The following is a 21,639-nucleotide window of genomic DNA, read 5'->3' as shown; positions in this document are numbered from 1 at the left end:
TGTCCGGGATGCTTTATCTGAGATTCCTGCACTAGATGACCCTTGGGTCCCTTCCAGCTCTACAATTCTTTGATTAAATTGGCTCTTCCAACAGACAGGAAACATCACTTAGGCATCTTTCTGAACCATCCTCTCTCCCCCCCCCCCATTATACTCTTGAGAAGCAGCCCTTCCAAAGTTATAGGAATCTCTCCACCCCTGACCTATAGCTCTGCAGGGGGCGACATGGGGGTGGCAGCTAGAAAGGCTCCCAGCTCCCCATCTCTGCATGGCATCCCCCTCCCCCGCCCCCATGCTGCCAGCCAGAACAGATCTTGCTTAATTCTGGCCAACCTCCAGACCCGCCTCACAGCACATTTTGTATAAATTCTGCAAAGCTGCATGTGGGTTGGCAGTGGGGGGGGGCTGTGCCTTGAGATGGCTTTGGGTGTGGGGGAGAAGAGATGAGGGAAAGATGGAGAGAGAGAGGAGTATCTTAGAATCCTAGAATTGTAGAGTCAGAAGGGACCCCAGGAATCTCCAGCCAAGCATCCGTGACACATGGCCATGTAGCCTCTGCTTAAAAACCTCCAAGGAAGGTGAGCCCCCCGCCTTGTGGGAGTCTGTTCCACTGCCAAACAACTCTTATTGTCAGAATGGTCTTCCTAAATCCATGGGATCGGGTCCTGTCCTCCAGAGCAGAAGAAAACAAGCCCTTGCAATATCTCCTCTCATATTTCCTCCCACTCTCCTCATTTCCAGGCTAAACATACCCAGCTCCATCAACCGCTCCTTATAAGGCTTTGTTTCCAGACCCTTGATCTTCTTGGCCATTGTCCTCTGCACACCTTCCTGCTTGTCCATATCCTTCTTAAGTGGTGGAGCCCAAAACTGGACACTGAACTCTAGGTGGGGTCTGACCAAGGCAGAATAGATTGAGACTAGGGCTTCCTTTGACCTGGACACTCAACTTCTGGAGATGCAGCCTGGAAGAGCCTTAGCTTTCATTGCTGCTGCATCAGTCATGTTAAGCTTCACTCATGTTCAGCTTGTGATCCACCAAGACCCCTAGATCCTTTTCACATGTACTGCTGGCCGGCCAGTTGTCCCCCATCTTACATTCATGCAGCTGGTTCTTCATGCTGTGTGTGTGTGTGTGTGTGTGTGTGTGTGTAGCCTGCCCGGCCTTCTGATGGCCCTTAAGGAGGCTTCCCAGTAGGAGCTTCTCCTGCGGTGGAGGAGGGGAGGTGTGCCTGCTGTTTCCTCTGGCTCATTTCCTCCCCCTTCGATCTGCTCCACAGGAGGGTTGTGCCTCTCATCAGGCCCCACTCATGGCACCTGGCCAAGCTCTCCGAAGTCCGGACTGAGGCTGACACCACCATGCCCTTCCCGGCCGATGCCTTCAACCTCTCCTGGCACTCAGGCTGCGACCCCAGGTGAGTGGCTGCCTGACTAATAATAATAATAATAATAATAATAATAATAATAATTTATTTGTACCCCACCCATCTGATTGGGTTTTCTCAGCCACACTGGATGGCTTCCAGCATATATAAAAACATAGTAAAACATTAGATCTTAAAAAGCTTCCCTATACAGGGCTGTCTTCAGATGTCTCATAAAAGACATATAATTACTCATCCCCTTGATGTCTGATGGGAGGGCATTCCACAGGATGGGCTTGGGCATCAGTCTGGTTTGGCAGCACCTCTCTCCCCATGGCAGCAGGGGCGGTGGGGGCACCCGGGGCTCTTTCTCTCAGGGGGCTGACCATGGAATTATAATATTGAAGGGTTGGAATGTGACATACTATCCTTTGTCACAGGGCAGTTTTCAGGATAAAGTTGTTGGCCCCCAACTCCTGGTAGCCTCAGCCAGGATGGCCAGTGGTCAAGGGCGATGGGCCCTATGGCCACCTGTCATGGATGCTTGAGCTGAGATTCTTGCTTTGCAGGGGGTGGATTGGATGACCCTCAGGAGTCCATTCCAACTCTACAGTTCCATGATTCCATGACTTGTAGTTCAGAAACATCTGGAAAACTGATTCCCATCATCCTCAAATAGGCGGGGGCTGGTCCTTGTCTGGGAACAGAGAGCAGGAGGAGGAGGAGGAGGGTGTGAGTTTGACTGCTCCTTACTAGTTGCACTACCCTGCTGCCACCTCCACACCCACCCACCGCCTGCGCATGGGTTGGGCTCTGGAGTTGCTGCTGGCTGACTGGCTTCTTCCCAGACCTATCCTGGGCCCTGTGGCACAATCATCCTTGCTCGGCTGTGGGACATGGCAGTGGCTTCGTGCTGAAGCTCTCCAGCCTGGCATTTCTTCCACCCCCCCAATGCCTCAGATGCCTGTTTGGTTTGAGCTCATCTCCCTTCAGGAAGGGAGGCAGCTTGTGAGCTGTCCTGGCTGCTAGCAGGGAGGAGGTAATGAGTTGCAGGCCTCTTGTCTGAGTGAAGGGGGCAGGGCTGCCAACGCCCCCCAGCCTGGAGTGGGGAAGAGGGCACAAGTTGCCAAAAGGCTGGGTTTGGCGTTTCTGAATTTTCTGATGTGCTGTCAGGGCCTGCCCAAGACATTTTGCCAAAAAAACACAGGCATGGTATTGAGGACTCCTAGACTGCTGGTGTTGGGGGACTTCAAGATCCATACCAAAACAGTTGGCCCTGCGGTCACTTGGGACTTCATAGTTGCCATGACGACCATGGGGCTGCCCCAACATGTCATTGGGCGGGAAGAGGGTGATCTGAAAGTGGGTGCCATTGACATCCATCCCATGTCATAGTTAGATCACTTCCTTTTTGAAGTCTAGGCTTTCAGCACCTTCCCCCCTCTGCAGAGGTGGTGGACCTATGAGAAGGGTCTGCCCTCGGAAGCTGATGGATCCAATATATTTCCAGACAGCTCTGGTGAGAGAGTGGGTGGCACTGTGGTCTAAACCACTGAGCCTCTGGGGCTTGCCAATCAGAAGGCTGGCAGTTCGAATCCCCACAACGGGGTGAGCTCCTGTTGCTCGGTCCCTGCTTCTGCCAACCTAGCAGTTCGAAAGCACGTCAAAGTGCAAGTAGATAAATAGGTAGCGCTGCAGCAGGAAGGTAAACGGCATTTCCGTGCGCTCTGGTCTCCGTCATGGTGTCCCATTGTGCCAGAAGCAGTTTAGTCATGTTTGCGACATGACCCGGAAAGCTGTCTGCGGACAAACACCAGCTTCCTCGGCCTGAAAGCGAGATGAGTGCCGCAACCCCATAGTTGCCTTTGACTGGACTTAACCATCCAGGGATCCTTTACCTTCTTTACCTATTAGACAGCTCTGGGGGACTTTCTGGCTGATATGACTGATGTTCCTATCAAAGCCCTGGCTGACTTGTGGAACATCTGGATGACTTTTGGCCCATTGACACAATCACCCCTGAGCACCTTCTCAGTTTGTTTCCTCCCTGGGTGACGGCTGGAGCATGAGTGGAGGAAAACTCTAGTAGACTGCAGTCGAACACTGGTGAGGGCTCATCACAAAGCCTACCTACTGGCAGTGAAGGCAGCAAAGAAGACATACTCTTCTGCTTCCATTGCATCCTCATTATGGTGTCTGGCAGAGCTTTTCTGGGTAGTATGGGGCCTCTTACAGTCTGACACAAAGGAGGTGACGGATCCAATAGTAATTCATTGTGATTTGGTTGCAAAGCATTGGATAAAACTGCTTACATCTGCCAGGATCTTGACGCCACTGTTAACAGCAGATGAATCTCGAGGGGTGTCCAGAGCACAGTCTAGTCCTGTTGTGTTGGATGAGTTTCCGTTAGTAAGGCTCAAAGACATGGACAAGGTGCTAGGATCGGTCAGGGCACTCACTTTCGCTCTGGACCCTTGCTCCTCCTGGCTGATAGAAACTAGCAGGGGAGGAACAGCTGGCTGGGCCAGGGAAGTGGTTAATACCGTCTTGCAAGAGGAGGAGGTGGTCCCTGCCCGCTTCAAGGAGGCAGTGGTGAAACCACTCAGCCAAGAAATCCTCCCTGGAGTTGAAAAAAACTAACTACTGGCTACTTTCCAGTCTCCCCTTCTTGGGCAAGGTTCTTGAGAGGGTGGTCACACACCAGATCTAGGTGCTTTTGGAGTAAACCAATTTTCTAGATTCATTTCAATAGAGGGTTTCGGTTGTGGTTTTTTTGTTATGTATTTTGTGTTCCCATTTTGTGATTTTATGTTGTGAACCACCCTGTGATCTTCAAGTGAATAAATTTAATAATTAAATAAATGAAGCAGTATGCAAATATTCTTAGAAATGAATAAGAAAGGTTACTGGCAACAGGCACTTTTGTCTACAACCTCCTAATGAGGGATCCCCCTCTCTCCCCGCAGTGATCTTCCCTTGCCCTGGAACCCCCTCGCTCGCCACTGCAGCACAGACAAGAGCAGCTCCCTTGGGAGCATGGAAAGCTTGGACCAGGTTGGCCAGACATACTACGAGGGCAGCCTCTCTCCCATTGACCAGACCATGTACCAGAACAAGCGGGACTCTGCCTACAGCTCCTTCTCAGCCAGCTCCAACGCCTCCGACTCTGCCCTGCGGCCCGAGGACGGCGGTGTCCCCGAAGGTCTCCCACCAGACCCCCGTTACCTGCAGACCAGTGGCGAAGCTGTGGCAGTGGTGGGCCTGCATGCCTGGCCCAGCCGGCCTGCCCCTAGTGCCAGGACAGCCCCCTGCCTTCAGGACAGTCACTTCCCCAGCTCCACCAGAGCTGTTGTGTCCACCCCTCCCCAGCCGCCAGTGAGGCAGGACAGCCTGCGAGCCTGTAACCTGCCCCCAACCAACGCAGAAGGCCGTCGGAAGGACTCCCCTCGCCTCAAGGCCCGCTGGACCTCGGACACGCTCCTTTCTGTGCGAGGCAGGGACCCCGAGCTGGCCAAGGAGTCACCCACAGAGCATTACTACTTGCTGAGTTCTCATGCTGACCAGCCCACCCCCATGGAGAAGGAAGCCCAGAGTGCCAACTCCCTTCCGGGTGAGCAGAGCAGTGGGGAACACCCCTTGGGCAAGCCTCACACAGGCAGCCAGGACCCCTCTGTGACCAAGCCAGGCAGCCCCGAGGGTGCCTGCCAGCCCCACTGGAAGGCCTGCTGGGCTGGAGCACTGAGCCATCGTCACAGTGCCCCAGAACACCTGCTGGCGGCTCAGCTGCAGGCTCTGCACGTCTCCTGCCCCCAGGAGGGCTCTCACTGGACTGTGTCTCCACTGCACGTGGAGCAAAGGAGCAACCCAGGGGCCCAGCAGAGTCAGGGCTCCCCCAGAAAGGCGCAAAGCCCCCGTTCTGAAAGCAGCTGCTGCCACATGGGGCCAGAGCGACCCAGGAGTGCCTCTGTCGAACTGGCATCCTCCCCGCATCTGCAGCCCACTGGAGATGCCAGCACAGGCCTGAATGAGGCACCCAGCATGGAGGCATCGGCAGAGGTGGGGCAGGAGGAGGAAGGGAGCATCGTGGGCACCAGGAAGGGGGGCTCGTCTCAGCACCGCTCAGCCCATATGCGCCGGCGCAGCGACCGCTTTGCCACCAACTTGCGGAACGAGATCCAGTGGCGCAAAGCACAGCTGCAAAAGGCGAAGGGCTCCACTCCACTGTTGGAGGAGGGGGAGTCCAACCAGGAGGCAGGGGAGCCCCCCGGCAACCCCCCTGTCCCTCCTTCCCTGCCCCACTCTCCTCCGCCTCCCATGCCCAAGGGCCGGCCTCCTGGCTTGACCCAGCATAGAGCGCTACTTCCCAGGCGCTGGGGCTCTGAGCTGAGTGTCTTTGCAGCAGACAGTGGTTCCCCCAGCCCCAGGAAGCCCCAGGGAGCTCTTCCACCTGGAGGAAGTCAAGGGGGCCGCTGGAGGTGGTCACCAGAGCGCAAGCTGCAGCCCCACCATCAGAGCCAGCAGGTGGCTGATTCTGGGAGCCCCTTGCCGCCCCCTGAGGACTCCGGCCTCCTGCCTTTTGCTGACCGGAGGAAGTTCTTTGAGGAGACAAGCAAGCCGCTGTCCTCTGGGGGCTTCAGCTGCCAGAACAACAGGCCAGCGGGGGTACCCCTCCCCAGGATGGTGGACCAGGACTCCTTCCAGCCAGCCAGCTCCGAGCGCAGGGACCAGCGCCGCCACTCTGTGGACCAGCCCTACAGGCTCCTGCAGCCCCCGCCACCCCACACCTACCAAGACTTCCTTCCAGAGGTGCCTGCCTTTTGCAAGCCATTGGCCCAGTGTGAGGAAGACTGTGATCACTGGCGCCCCCTTCCCTGCTCGCGTGCTGCCCGGGAAGGCTGTGCTTGCTGCTATGGGGATCGGTGCCCCGCAGCTCATCACAGGAACATGCCGGCAGCATCTGGCCACTGGGCCCACCACTGCCACTCACACGCCTGGAATCGCTGCCGCGGCTGCTGCTGCTGCCCAGCCCAGCACAAGTTCTTGGAGGAGGGGGGACCGTGGCATGCGAGGAAGACCTTTCTAGCGGTAAGAGGGTGTGGGTGTGGGAGGGGTCTGTTGCAGGACTGGGAGAGGATGTGGGTCAGGTGCTGCTCATCCAAGGGTCTTGGAACTAGCCAGCCTCCCAAAAGGCTTACTGTGCAAGGAACAAGTCATAGAATCATAGAATGATTTGGAAGGGACTCTGAGGGTAATCTAGTCCAACCCTTGGGAAGGCAGGAATCTCCACTCAGGCATCCATAGCAGATGGCCTTCCAATCTCCCCTTAAAGATCTCCCAAGGGAATCTGTTCCACTGTGAAAGGGCTCTTCCTGGCAGAAAGTTCTTCCTGGAGTTTAGTTGTAATCTCCTTTCTTGTAACTTAAAGCCATAGGTTAGTGCCCTCTCCTCGAGCAGGAGAAGATAAGATATAGATACCTCCTCTTTTCCAAGCTAAACATCCCCAGCTCCTTCAAAGGCTCCTCATCAGGCTTGGTTTCCAGACCCTTGACCATCTTGGCTGCCCTTCTCTGCACATTCTCCGGCTAGTCAATATCCTTAAATTGTGGCACCCAGAACTGGACATGGGTCTCTAGGTGGTTTCCCTCCAAGGCAGAATAGAGTGGTACTTTTACCCTAACCCTATGATTCTATATGTATGCTTTAGTTGAGATTCCTGCATTTGCAGGGGATTGGATTAGATGACCCTTGGGATCACTTCCACCTGTATGATTTTATTATATGGACACTGTGCATGTGAAAAGGATATTGGGGTCTTAGAGGACCACAAACTTCATGTGAGTCAACAGTGTGGTGCAGCAGCAGCAGCAAAAAATAAAATAAAATAAAAATAAAATAAAAGCTAATGCTAGTCTGGGCTGCACCAACAGAGGTCTCATATCAAGGTGGAGGGCAGTCAGGACTACTCCCTTGGTCAGCCATTCCAAGGAGAGTCTTCATCATTGCCTGGTGGATTCCAGACCTCCCCAAGGGCTGGCTCAAGACATTTTGGCACCCGAGGCAGACCCAAGATTTGGGCCTACCTCTGTTTCAGGGAAGAAGAGAGGGAAGATTGACATCAGGGGGGAAAGTGTGGGGAGAGAAAGTTTGGCTTTGGGATCTGTTGCTCCTGACGATACTGCAGTCCGAGGCAGTTGCCTCACCTTGCTTCATGGGTGGGCTGGCCCTTCGTGCCACCACCCTCAGCCTCTGTTCCCTTTTTTCCAGGACTTTTCCTTGGGTGAGTGGGAGCCTCCTGCACCCAGCAGGAAGATGATGAGCCCGTCCATGAGGTAGGCAGGGGGTGCCTGGGGTGGGCAAGGAACGCTAGATGTTGGTGCCCACAGATGGGTGGGGTGGGGAAGCAGGAAAAACGGCAATGTGGCACAGCAGTTCCTGATTCACTTGATGTCCCCAGGTGTCTGTGAGGTGCTCCTGCTGGGGGCCCCTCCTCGCAAGATGCTAGGCCCTTCTCTGTCATCGGCACTCACCCCAAACTGCATGAGGCTCTGAGGCTGGCATAGGCCCACATAGGGAACTCTTGTAGGCTGGAGCAACAGAAGAGCCATTCCTTCCCACCTCTGCTAAGTCCTGTGTGTTTGCTGCTGGGGCTGGACCCATTCCATCTAGGGAGAGGCACCACTTCCTCAAGGCACCCTTGGCATTCATCACAACCAAGATCAATGAGGGCCTTTCTTTGAAGGCCCAGCACCACCCACCAGCAACCTCAGGAGGAATGGGAACTGAGCATTGAAACAACCAGAGCCAGGAATGTGGCACACGAACCAGCTGGGGCAGGGTGGAGAGGGCAAGCTGGCCCAACCTTCCTTCTGACTGAAGGGGTTTGCCCCATGGCTGTAGCAACCCAGGAAGGTGGGAGAGAGCAACGCACCCTTGCTGGCCTTTTGGAAGCCCACTTCCTGTCAGAAGCTTCTTCCCGAGATGCTGAGGCAGAACTGGTGTTAACACAAGGGATGGGGTGTGTGTGGGGGGGGGGTTTGTCTTCCCTTGTGCCATTCTGTGGTTCGCCTCAGGTGTCAGAATGCCTTGGGCTGGTCCTGACTGCAGAGGCTGCTGCCACTCACTTCCAAGTGTCCTGATTTTCCAGGGACAGTCTTGTAATGACGGAAGCCATCCCAGTTTCTGATTTGATCTTGGAATGCCCTTATTTTCCCTTTTCCTTCCCTCCACATCTCGGAGAACAGTTAAAAGTGGTGTCTGTGTGTAGGGGCAAAAACAGAATCCTGTTTATCCTGAAAATAAAATTCCAGCACCAAATGAAGGAAATGGTGAAGCTGTCATACGAAGCCCTTCCTGTAGTTTTGAAGGAAAATATCAACAATCCACTTCTTCAGCAGCCAGCCATTTCTCAAGAAAGGCATGGTGCATTTATTCCTTTATTGTGAAGAGAGCCTTTCCCTGTCTGCTCAGAAGTATGTCCCATTGTATTCAATGTAGGTTCAGCGGGGAGGTTGTAATTTGGCTCAAGGTGACAGACACAAACTTGTATATGACTTCTGTGGGAGATCAGATGGGGAAAAGATGGGGAATAGGATGTCCCTATTTTCGCCAGAGAAATGTTGGTGGGTATGCTGCAGGTTGCTCTTCTTTCACTCTCCTTGCAGTGAACTCGCACAACACAAGGTGGGCTTTGCGAGGGTCAGCCCCTTCTGGACCTGCTCAGAGGCCTCCGAGGCAGAATGGCACCCTTCCTGCCACGCTGGGCCCACTCACAGCCTCTCTTGGGACGGCAAGAGGCCTGGGCGAGCAGCAGAGAACCTGGCCTACAAAGAGGACCCTGCCACCCCTCACAGACACCCCTTGCGCGAAAGGGCCTACTCAGAGAGCCACCTCTGTGCAGAGCAGGCCGGTGCTTCTGGGAGGGAGAGACGAGAAGCCCCTCTGGCCAAGCTGGAGGAGGGGGCCCGGCTGGAGTCTCCCCGGGCAGCCAAGCAAAAGGGCCTGCCCCCTCCACGGCCCCCGCCACCAAACTGGGAGAAATACCGCCCCGGCCGTGCCTCCCACAGCCATCTGCTTCCCCCCAAGGCTGGCCCACACCCTCACCTGGAAGAAGCCTGTGCCCACGGCCAGAGCAGCAGCGAGGTGGCAAGGCAGCGGTCTCAGAGCCTGCCTCTGGAGCAGCTGCGGGGGGAGGCCGGCCAGCAGCTCAGCCCCAGGCCTCAGGAAGCCCCCCACTCCCCCTACCACTACAACAGTTCGCCACTCCGAACCCCAGAGTGGGCAGTGCCAGATGGGAGCAGCCAGAGTGGGTCGTCCAGGCAAGTAGTGCATTGCTTCCTGCCTCTTGGGGCTCATAGGTTGTGGGCATGGGATGGGGGTGGTGGTCTGTACAGAGGGGCAGGGAAGTAGGGAAGGTGGTTTCAGGAGGGACTAGCTGGCAGGAGAGAGCAGGATCAGTGCCTAGGTCTCTTCATACTGACGACTCAAAGGACAGGTGGAGGTTGGGCGGCCATCTGTCCTGGATGCTTGAGCTGAGATTCCTGCCTTGCAGGGGGTTGGACTAGATGGCCCTTGAGTCTGTGCCCCCTTTTAAGCTTAGCCTGAACCCCATCCAGCCTGTAGCAAGAGACTTTACAGTGAGTGGACTTGTTGGGACGGAGGCAGAAAGCAGCAAGAGGGTCAGACTGTGGTGCAGAAGAGGAGGAATCTCATGGCAAGTAACTTCATGTGGGCTAGTAGTGTGGAGTTGTTTTTCCAAAAGCAAGGATGGGGACCTGGTGGCAGGACTGGCCCAACTATGAGGTGGACTGAGACATCTGCCTCAGGTGGCAGCATCTCAAGGGGCAGCTGGAGAAGCAAGGGAATGTGGTGGGGGGTCAGCTGCTGCTGAGATCTTGTGAAGTTTTGCCACTGCTGCCACTTCTTCTCACATCTCTGAAGCTGCTGTGGGTGACACTCGACCTGACCGCTGCTGGAGAAGTGGTATGTGTGAGATACATGTGCGAGAAGTTGCTTCTTCTCCTCACTTCTCCCGTGGCGGGAGGGTGCCCCACCAAAGAAGCAAGAAGAGGCACCAGCTATGTCTGTGTTCAGGTGAGATTTTGTGGACCTCTCCCCAAATCTTGCCTGAACCCAGAAGCTGTGAGCAGGGGAGGGTGGGTCCAGATGTTGCCAGGCTCCAACTCTTATCATCTTGCCATCTTATCAGGAGGTCCATTTCCACACAATATAGGGATCAGGGATGTAGGTGCAGGAATTGGCAGGTGGGTGGCTGGTGGTTAAGGGCAATAAGTTTAAAAAGAACAAAAAACTATTGTAGTATAAGGTTAATGGTAAGGAATGGAATGTGAAGTAGAAATAATCAGGGAAATAATGCAGCAACAAGGAGGACCTTGGACACATCATGAACGGAGTGCAGGAAACCAATTTTCTGAAAATTTTTATTAAATTTGTTTTCATGTGGCTGATTTGGTAAAAATTTGGAAAATCAACAAAAATGACTTAGGGGCATATCTCCTTTGGCATTCCCTCCCCTTAAATATGAGACAGGTGCCATCCCTGAGGTCTTCCCAGCACCCGGGACTTTCCTATTCCAAAAAGCCTCATCACTGGAATTACTTTTAAGGTGTTTTATTGCTTGCTGCCCTGTGCTCCTTCAGTAGCCTCAGCTTTTGTAGCTGGAGTCAGTCCGGGGCCTTCCCTCCCAGGCCAGGAAGAAAAAGGTAGAAAAACCACTGAGCTTGAAGCCATTTAACCTGTCTTTAACCGGGTGTCTGGTGGGTTTTGTGCTTAAAGGCCTGCGTGTTCCCCGGAAGAAGCAGCAACACCCAGGCCCCTGTGGGAAAAGGGGAAGGATGGATCGGCCAGCAGGACCCCTGAGCCGGTGTCAGCCAGCCCCTCCAGCCTTGGTGAGCTCTGCTTCCCCTCTGCAGGTATCCCTGCCTCTTGTCTCTCCAGCAATGCTGCCGTCTGAAAGGGCTTCTCTCTCTCTCTCTCTCTTCCCCCTTCACAGCCTCCAAGGAGCTAGAGGGGGTTGAAGGAGATGCCTGCTGCCCAGGTACAGTGGGTTCAGTGCACCCCTTCCGCCTGAACTCGGAAGAGCTGATGAGGGACGTGGCAGGCAGGGACCGCTCCCTGGCAGGAGTGCTCAGCCCCACCCTGGGTCTGGTGACGGCAGCGGAAATGATGGGGGGCCTCTTCTCCCCCAGTGAGGGTGCTGTGTGGCCCCCTCAGGCCGTGGGACTCTCAGCCAGGTAGGCATACCAGCTGCAATGGCATCCCCCAAAACTTGGTATGTAGGGCAGCAAGATCTGGGGGCCGGGGGGGGGCTATGTGGGCCCTTGGCACAGAGCATCCTTCCCCTGCCAGGAGCCCTCCGGGGCCCACCAGCCTCATCCAGCATAGAACCATAGAATGGTAGAGTTGGAAGGGACCACGAGGCTCATCTAGTCCAACCTAGTCCAATGAGGAATCTTTTGCCCAACGTGGGGCTTGAACCCACGTCCCTGAGATCAAGACCATCTGAGCCGTGGTCGGGAGGGGGTAATGGGAACTGAAGTCCATTAACATCTGGAGGACAACCAGGTGGGGGAAGGATGGCTCTGAGCCTTGAGGAAGGACCAGGGTGTGGGGGACCCACATTCAGACCCCCCTAAGCCATGCAGCTCCCTTTTTCTCAGTCTGTCCCACCTCACAGGATCGCCGTGAGGATCAGTTGTGGGAGGGGAAGAAAGTAGTGCAAACCACCATCCAAGGGTAGGATACTAATTATAGGAAGAGCCTCAGCCTCTGGGTGGGTGTGAACCTGGGGTCTCCCTGGAGATGGGACACCTCATTGCTGCCTGTGACTCCCACTTATCCCCCACCACAGTTGCTGTTTTATTGTAAATATATTGAGAATTCCTAGAGTAGTAGGATTTGTAGAGTTTGAAGGGGCTTACAATGATATCAATGCATATGTATCATTTACAATGATATCAATGCATGATAGAACAAGGGCTTAAGGGCAGCTTATTTTTTATACTGCTGTCAGCCAATAGCTGCATGACTTATAAGATGGTTCTAATTCGTCACCATGACTTTGCTTGTATGCCATTCACACACAATGCTCAAAGTGATTTAACAAGAAGGGAACAGCAATTCAGCAGTAGTTCAGAAGTGGAAATGAAAAGTACACCTGTTGACCACCTGAAAATCTTTAGCCTACCCATTATAAGCATTTATTTAAGTTACAAAATAGTTAAAGAGACCAAACTCTCTCTCTTACACACATGCATGCATGGAGATGAGCAGTACTGCCAGTACTATCCAGACTTCCTTTTGTGCCGCGTTTCTAAGTACAAGTTTGCACGCTAAAGCACCATGTCTGAGCCTTTCTGCCCCGGGCTTTTCCCACAAAAGCCCCCTCTTTCCCGCTGAATTGAAGCAAATGGCAATTCACAGAAAACCCAAATGGCTCTTTGTTCTGATTTGGCATTATAGAGCAGGTTCTCATGGAAAGTGCAGGGCAAAAGGTAAGTGTGGATGAGCCCTAAGGCTCATAACGTCTTCCAAAGCTGGAAATTATGCATAGGACAAAGGGCTACTGTTTAGAACCCCAAAGGGCTCCAAAAGCATTCTGCTGACCTCCCTCTTCTGTCTTCTTCCCCTAAAAGATGTTCAGTTTTGCAGGTTTTGATGCCCCCCACTTCAACGTGGCATATCCTGCCCTTCCAGTATTTTTCATGTGTAGTGTCTTGCCATCAGTTTTCTGTATACATTGATGCATAATCTTATTTGTATTCCACCTTTCCATAGTCCAAACCACGCTCAAGGCAGCTCACATTAAAAAACACATAACTACAACATGACATAGGTAGTCATAAACAATAAATCAGGGGTCGGCAACCTAAGGCCCATGGGCCGGTAGCGGCCCACGAGGCTTGTCTAACCAGCCCATCGCGACCCCTGCCGCCGCCACCCCTTGCTGCCCGCTGTTACTGGTGCGGCGCAGCGTGGCACAGGGATTGCCTTCCGGGTTGATGGTGCCTGTGTGCAGGCACACGGGCACTCCTCTGACCTGAATGTGTGCCGGAAATAGCGTGTGCGCCCGTGGGTGGGACGGAGAAGTGCCCATGTGCATGCACACATGCTATTTCCGGTGCACTTCTGGGTCAGAGGAGCGCCGGAAATAGCGTGTGCGCACGCGCACGGGTGCTCCTCCAACCCGGAAGAGCGAGCATGCGCACACATTCTGGTCCATCCTCTGATGGATGGAGCATTGACCTGCCCATCCTTCGATAAGGTTGCCGACCTCTGCAATAAATGAAACACCAAAAAATGGTTGTGTATTGTGTAATGATTGAACACCATCCACATATATCATAACAAGCTCTAAAATAAAAACACAGGAAATTAGTATCAACCACAGCAACAACACACCCCAACAAAATTCCCAAACATTACCCCAGCCCAGGAGTCTTTTCGGCAGCCTCAGCTTTTGTAGCTGGAGTCAGTCCAGACACCGCCTTTCCAGGCCAGGTGGGAAAGACCTGCAAGGCAGGAGCAGGTTTTCCACGACTCACAGCCAAGATGGTCACGTGAAGGCAGATAGTGTTGCCTTGGCCTCCTCTCCATTTTGGAGCCATCCCTCCCACAATGCTCTTTGTTGGTATAGGCAACCCAGCCAACCTGTCTCCCCAACCTGTGGAGGAGCTGCCAGCCCCACCTCCTCCTGCTCTGCCTACTATAACCTGTCCGCCGGTAAGGCTGAGCTACTGAACAAGATGAAGGAGTTGCCTGAGGGGGCTGGAGCCAGTTCGGAGGAGGAAGAGGTGGACCACGACTTGGCCAGGAAGAAGGTGAGCTGGTGGGAGGTGGGCTCTTCCACTTCAGTCTGCAGGCCCTGCACAGCTGCTTGGGGATTAGTGGGCAGGCTTGTCTAGCTCTTTGAGTCAAACTTAGCCCCAGTGAGTGGCTCCTGTATTTTTGGGGGTGGGGTGGGGGCTGGAAAAGTCGAGTTGGGAACTTGGACCATCACTGTTCATCACTAGGACAGTGTGTGCTTACTGTGAAACAATTGCAGTTCTGCACAAACCGAGCCCAAGCCCTGTGCTGTCCAAAGCTGAACCCTGCAAATGGATGGAATTCACTGGTATAATCTGCTTGTACCAGTTGCTACCGGCCATGATGGCTCTCTGGCACCTCCACGTCCCAGAGCAGTGTGCCTCTGAGGTGACCCCCAGTTGCTGGGAATCACAGATGGGGAGAGTGCTACTGCTAGACTCCTGATCTTCTTTTGGGCTTCCCCCATTTATCGGGTACTGGTTGGCCAGGATGCTGGGCTACATGGGTCCCCTTTGGCCTGATTCTGCTACAGCCAGTCTCTTCCCGTGGCACTTGTCCCCACCTAACTAACCCCTCACCCCAACTGCAATCTCTCCTGCCTCCAGGTGCAGCTGATTGAGAGCATCAGTCGGAAGCTGGGGGTGCTGCAGGAGGCTCAGCGGGGCTTGCATGATGACATGAATGCCAACATGGTGCTGGGCAGAGAGGTGGAGAACCATGTCAAGGGGGTCTGCAAGCCCCATGAATATGAGAAGTTCCGCCTCTTCATCGGAGACCTGGAGAAGGTGGTCAACCTCCTGTTGTCCCTCTCAGGGCGGCTGGCAAGGGTGGAGAATGCCCTCAGCAGCCTGGACTTGGATGCCACTGCGGAAGAGGAGAAGGTACAGAGCAGGTGGGGTGGGGTGGGCGACCTCTGGAAATGCAGCTCTGAAAGGCCTCTCTCTCCCGTTTGGGAGCTCCTTGTCCCCAGACCAAGAAGTTTGTTGCCTCCTCTTCATCCCCACCTCTATTTTGCCTTAGACCACATCTGGAGTCCAATTCTGGGCACCACAATCCTTATATTGACATGCTGGAACATGTGCAGAGGGTGGCAACCAAGGTGATCAAGGGTCTGGAAACCAAGCCTGATGGGGAACAGCAGAGGAAGTTGAGCATGGATAAAATGAGAGTGATAGAGTTGAGAGGAGATATCCTGTCCCATGGAAGATGGAGCAAGCTTGTTTTCTCCTGCTCTGGAGGGCAGGACCCGATCCCATTGTAGGAAAGTAGATTCTGACTAAACACCAGGAAGAACTTTCTGATAGTATGAAATGTTAAAAACCTCCAAGGAAGGAAAGTTTACCACCTCCTGAGGGAGTCTGTTCCACTATTGAACAGCTCTTACTGTCAGAAAGTTCTTCCAGATGTTTAGTCAGAATCTCTTTTCTTGTAACCTCCCCTCTAGAGCAGGAGGAAACAACCTCACTCCACCCTCCACGTGACAGTCCTTTAGATATATGAAAAGTGCTATCATATCTCCTCTCAGTTTTCCAGGCTAAACATACCGAACTCCCTCAGCTGCTCCTTATAAGGCTCAGTTTCCAGACCCTGTATCATCTTGGTCGCCTTCCTCAGCACCCGGTCCGGCTTGTCAACATCCTTCTTAAATTGTGGCACCCAGAATTAGACACAGGATTCCAGGTGTGGTCTGGCCAAGGCAGGATAGAGTGGGACCATGACTTCCTTTGAACTGGACACAAGACTTCTGTTGAGGCAGCCTAGAAGAGTGTTAGCTTTTTTTGCTGCTGCACTACACTGTTGAGGGTGGGCATGTGTGCCTGGGTGTCCTGTGCCTGCTTCCTGATCTTCCTGCTCTCGGTTTTGACAGCTCCCTCTCTTCTCCCTTCCCCAAATCAAGCTGGCCCTCCTGGAGAAGAAGCGGCAGCTGATGGCGCAGCTGGAGGATGCCAAGGAGCTGCAGGACCATGTCTCCCGTCGGGAGCGCTTGGTCTTCGCCAGCGTCTCACGCTGCCTTCCTGCTGAGCAGCTGCAGGACTACCAGCACTTTGTGCGCATGAAGTCAGCACTCATCATTCAGCAGCGGCAGCTGGAGGACAAGATCAAACTGGGTGAGGAGCAGCTGCGCTGCCTGCGGGAGAGCCTGCGCAGGGGGCCCAGGGAGTACTAACCAAAGCCAGCTGGGCTTTCCTGCATCGCAGGGGCTGGGCTACATGACCCTCAGGGTCCTCTCTAACCGTACCAATTCATATTCAGCTGGTGCCTCCCTTAGGGGACTGCAAGCCAGCTTTGTGTTCACAGTGCCTTCTTGCTCTCAGGACAATTATAATCGTTGCCAAAGATTGCTATGCCAGATCACTGCGTCCCCACCCCTCCTCTTCCATGGCTGAGGTTGGAGGCTCAACCAAAGTGTGCTTTGCTGGGAAGACAATGACACCAGCTGCTCAGGAAGGTGAGGGAGGGATTCCTGGAGCTCCACTGGGATGAGGACTCCCAGGGAGGCAGCCTGAGTGCCTTGGATAACTTTCCATCTTCTCCCCTCTGGAGCCACCAACCCCCCAGCCAAGGAAGCTCCCCTAAACAGCAGCATAATCCTCTGGCGCCCACCGCTTATTTCAAGGCCTGGCTTGCCTTTCCTGCCTCCTGCTGCACAATTAATTAATTTATTCCTATCTTAGCTTTCCTTCACCGAGATAGTTGTGAGGGGTGGGGGTGGGTGACTGGGATGGGCCAACACAAATCTCAGCCACATCCCTTGAGGGCGACATGTCCTGCAGCTCTCATTGGTATGTTAAGCTTAGGATGTGTTGTGGTGGCTGCAGAGGAGTCTGTGTCCCTTCCCCTGGCCTCTGGAAGTGGCTTCTCTGCAAGGGTGGGGTTTTTTGTGGGAGGGAGGCTTCAAGCACAGAAACAGCAGCCCTGCATGCTTTCCAGTTCCTTTTGTTGCCTCCTTCCTCTCCTTCCCCTCCCAGCACCTCAATCTAAAGTTTCTCTTGCCAAGTTTAAGGGCAGGAAAAAATTCCTCATCTTTCCCCATATCAAGATCTCTTGCTGGGGAGTTGCTGTTTCAAGTTGTTTTGAGCTCTGCTCATTTCCTGCACAATCGTGGGGGGGGGGGGGGGGAGCTGAGGACCTGTTTGCAGATCCTCCTCCTCCTCCTCCCTCTCTCTGGGTCCCTCATGGCCTGGGGAGCTGCAGCAAGCCCCTTGCACACTGCAGATTGGCCGCTGCTTCCTTGATCTGGCACCGAACCCTCCCAGCTCTACCCAGAGGCAATCGGAGGAACCAGTGAGGGTAGTGAAGGTCCTGTGTGAGTGTCTGGAGGCAGTTGGAGGATAGATGGTGGCTAACAAATTGAGGTTGAATCCTGACAAGACAGAAGTACTGTTTTGGGAGGATGGGGGGACGTGTAGGGGACTCCTTGTTCCTGTACAGGGTAACTGTGCCCCCAAATGACCAGGTGCGCAGCCCGGGAATAATTTTGGACTCACAGCTGTCCATGGAGGTGCAGGTCAATTCTGTGTCAAGGCAGCTGTTTACCAGCTCCATCTGGTAACCAGCTGTTTACCAGCTCCATCTGAGACCCTCCCTGCCTGCAGACTGTCTGGCCAGAGTGGTGCATGCTCTGGTTATCTCCCGCTTGGACTACTGCAATGCGCTCTATGTGGGGCTACCTTTGAAGGTGACCTGGAAACTACAACTAATCCAGAATGCGGCAGCCAGACTGGAGACTGGGAGCAGCTGCTGGAGCCATATAACACCGGTCCTATGGGGTCTTCACTGGCTCCCAGTGTGTTTCCAAGCACAATTCAAAGTGTTGGTTCCACAGTGAGGGAACCTTTAAAGCCCTAAACAGCCTCAGCCATGTTTACCTGAAGGAGCGTCTTCACCCCGGACACTGGGGTCCCTCTCCCAAGGGCCTTCTGGTGCTTCCATCACTGCGAGAAGCGAAGTTACAGGGAACCAGGCAGAGGGGCTTCTTGGTAGTAGCACCCTCCCTGTGGAACGCCCTCCCATCAGATGTCAAGGAGATAAAGAGCTACATAACTTTTAGAAAACATCTGAAGGCAGTCCTGTATCGGGAAGTTTTTGATGTTTGATATTTTACTGTCTTTTAAATATTTTGTTGGGAGCTGCCCAGAGTGGCTGGGGCAGCCCAGTCAGATGAGTGGCATATAAATAATGAAATTATTGCATTATTATTGAAAAGGGCTTCCCCCAATACAGCCAGCCTCTGCCCCCCCTACCACCATGTGCCCCCTGCTCCCTGCCTGTGTAAAAGGCAGAGCCGGCCCACCCATGAGGCAAAGTGAGGTGACCACCTCAGGCAGCAGGATCCACAGGAGCAGAAGATCCCAAAGTTGATCTTCCTCCCCCCTTGTTCCTAATGTAGATATCTTAGCTTCATGATAGTTGTATGTTGCTTTGAATGTATACTTGACTTTCTTCTGTAATGTTTTCTTCTGGATTGTTTTATTTGATGTTTTAATTTAGGTTGTAAACTGCTTTGAGTCCCCCCCCCCCAATATATATATAAAGATATGAACGTGTTGTTGTTGTTGTTCCTGATGTAGATCTTCTCTCACCTCTTCTGCCCTGGTGGGGAGGGAGGACGCCATTTGGGGGTCTGCCTCAGGTGCCAAAATGTCTTGGGCTCAGCGCCAGCAGCAAAACATGTGTCCTGAGAAGGTGCAGCCTTTATTTGCACAAGTCCTTGCTGGAGGGGGGGTGGCTGCTGTGGCTCCTTTCTTCAGAGACCCCCGTCGGGAAGACAGTCAAGCCATCTGGGTTGGGGAATCCTAATGCAGCTGCCAGCCAGGCGGGCCTGATCTCCGTACTCTTGGGCAAAGTGCCTTCACTATATGTAGACACAAAGCGAGGGGCCGCCCATGTTCTATTGGGCTCGTATCCTATTTGCCAGTCTCTTCCTGCCTCCTCTGCTGCCACACCCATGCCTTCTGCTTGCAAATCAGGCCTTTGTGAGTTGCCTGCCCCCTGAATTCTCCATCTTCATGCCCCTCAGACATCTTGTGGACTGGAGCTGGCATTTCCCAGAGAGGATCGACCCACCCATGAGGCAAAGTGAAGCCACTGCCTCAGGCAGCAGAGTCCACAGAGGCAGCAGTTCCCAATGTCAATCTCTCATTGTTCCTGATCTTCCCTCATCCTTTCTTCCCTGCCTGGGTTTGCATGCGCCATCTGGGGGTCCACCTCAGGTGCCAAAATATCTTGTTTCCCAGCAAGGAAACTCCTTTTTGGGTGAGGACTCCTATGGTCACTACTGCCTGGAGCTGGAGGAGAGTGTCACAGCATCTTTCTCCTCCCACCCCCTCAACCCAAAACACATATTTACCAGAGGAATGTGCTGGGCTCCTGCCACAGATATTCCTGCCCCTGACGACATCCTCTTCCTCTCCATTGTGTCTGGAACAATGTTGGGATGTCTGAGCTTCACAGTTTAACCTCTTCAGTGCCTTGAGCCACTCGTTAAGAACTTGAAAACCAAAGTGGAGCCAGCGGGATCAGGCCAGCGGCCCATTTAGTCCAGCCTCCTGTTCTCACAGTGGCCAACCAGATGCTCGTGGGAAACCAGGGAGCAGAACAAGAGCACAATAGCATCTTTCCCGGGGAAGGAATGGGAACTGGGGCAAGGGGCAATAGGTGGGTGAATTTCAACTGGCACAACTGGTTACTTCTTGCCTTGGCTGCTGTAAGGGGTCTGGATTTGCTGATCCCAGATGGGGAAGAAGCTCCTCTCTGCTCCCAGACAGTGAGACAGTGAGACCTCCTAGTGAGACCTCCTCCATCCTCCCACCCTTTGCTTTGGGGCTGCACTCTTAGCCTGGCCTTTTTTGGGCAGCAGTGTGAGAAGCAAAAGCAAGTCATAATGGCAAAGAGCAGCTCCTCTGCTGCTGATCTGTGTGACAGACAGCCCAGGCTTCCATCCAGCAGTCCATGAAATCCTCCCCTTTTAAACCAGAGAGCATCTCTCCAGCCAGCGAGGCTGAGGGTACATGATGTAATGCAGCAGCTGTGGGGGATTTTTTAACCTCCGCCTTACAACATCTCTACACTAAACCTGCCAAGGAGATGAGGGTCTTTGCTAGGGCCAGCCCATCCATGAGACAAGGTGAGGCAGCCACCTCGGGTAACAGGATCCACAGGGGCAGCAGATTTCCCTTTGTACCCAAGTATAGATCTTCCCCCACCCCTTCTTCCTTGGCAGGGAGAGGGATGCCATTTTGGGATCTGCCTCAGGTGCCAAAATGTCTTGGGCTGGCCTGGGCTTTGCTTCCACCATTGGAGGCAGCAACGCTTCTGAATGCCGGTTGCTGGAAACCGCAGGAGGAGGGAAAGTGTTCTTGTGCTCAGGTCCGGCTTTTGGGGACCCCTTTTGGCTGGTCACTGTGAGAACAGGATGATAGACTAAGTGCCCACTGGCCTGATCCACCAGGATTTTCTTGCAATCTTACGTTTACGTTCTTAAGACTGTTACCTGAAGGGCTGTCATGCTTTCGCTGAAGCCAGGAGAGCAAGAGGGATCAATCCCTCTTCGCTGGAGAGGCGCTGCACAGCTTTCCCTCTCTGCGCAGCGCCCCTTCAGTGACGTGGGAGGAGAAATGGAAGGGGCTCCACTTCTGCTGCTTCGCTGAAGGGGCGCTGCGCAGAGAGGGAGAGAACTTTTTTTTTCTTGTTCTCCTCCTCTAAAACTAGGTGCGTCTTATGATTGGGTGCGTCTTATAGAGCGAAAAATACGGTAACTATAAGAAGACCCTTCCCAAAGGAAAGAGCTGCTCAGCAGTGGAACAGAGGCTGCCTCTGGAAGTGCTGGCCTCTCCATCACCAGAGGTACTTAACTGGAGGCTTCATTGCCACTGGCCTGGGACACTGCAGTCTGCATTGACGAGATAAACTTCCCAAACCAAAACAGTCACCCTTTGAAATCTCCACTTTCCTGAATTTTGTGATGCATTTCTCCAAGCCAAAAACAGATATAAAATGCTTTTGTGTTCATGAACTTATTTGCAATAATGTCACATCCAATGTTACTCCAATAGCTACCTAGTTCAATGCGCAGTGACTCACACTGAGTTCTGTGGATGATGGGCAGTATACAAATTTAATAAATTACTTACTTAGTTACTTAACGGCCCACTGAAATTAATGGACATGACTAATGTAGGTCTATTAATGCCAATGGGTCTACAAGAAGCAGAATTTAATTCAATGCATCCCATAGAGTCATGGTGTGTTTTGCCTATACACCACCTTCCGGTTCCTACATATCTATGCTATTTAGTACATGGTGGCAGAGGCTGGGTTTGTCTGAAGCAAAGCAAGGAAAGGTTTCTGCATCCCACCTCAATATTAAGCCAAAGGCGCACCTCAAATTTATGGGCTGATTTACAGCTGTGGATAAACAAGGCCCCTTCTGGGTTGTGTTTATTTCCACGCC

The 21,639-nt window shown here is 53.4% G+C and overlaps 1 protein-coding gene across 1 annotated transcript in view; it reads left to right on the top strand.

Annotated features, from left to right (window-relative positions):
• SHROOM4 (shroom family member 4) overlaps window positions 1–17,737 on the top strand; it is a 36,394-nt gene extending 18,657 nt beyond the window's left edge. The window contains exons 3-11 of the mRNA XM_053373623.1: window positions 1,281–1,415; window positions 4,331–6,449; window positions 7,629–7,693; window positions 9,026–9,766; window positions 11,157–11,269; window positions 11,374–11,614; window positions 14,017–14,200; window positions 14,792–15,067; window positions 16,084–17,737. Coding sequence (XP_053229598.1) covers window positions 1,281–1,415; window positions 4,331–6,449; window positions 7,629–7,693; window positions 9,026–9,766; window positions 11,157–11,269; window positions 11,374–11,614; window positions 14,017–14,200; window positions 14,792–15,067; window positions 16,084–16,353 — 4,144 coding nt within the window. The 3' untranslated portion in view covers window positions 16,354–17,737. The remainder of the gene's footprint in view (window positions 1–1,280; window positions 1,416–4,330; window positions 6,450–7,628; window positions 7,694–9,025; window positions 9,767–11,156; window positions 11,270–11,373; window positions 11,615–14,016; window positions 14,201–14,791; window positions 15,068–16,083) is intronic.
• Window positions 17,738–21,639: the final 3,902 nt, after the last annotated feature.

Source organism: Podarcis raffonei, chromosome Z (assembly GCF_027172205.1).
Source record: "Podarcis raffonei isolate rPodRaf1 chromosome Z, rPodRaf1.pri, whole genome shotgun sequence".
NCBI classification, from domain to species: Eukaryota; Metazoa; Chordata; class Lepidosauria; order Squamata; family Lacertidae; genus Podarcis; species Podarcis raffonei.
Note: the sequence above shows the minus strand (reverse complement) of the source record. Positions and strands in the feature narration are given on the sequence as shown.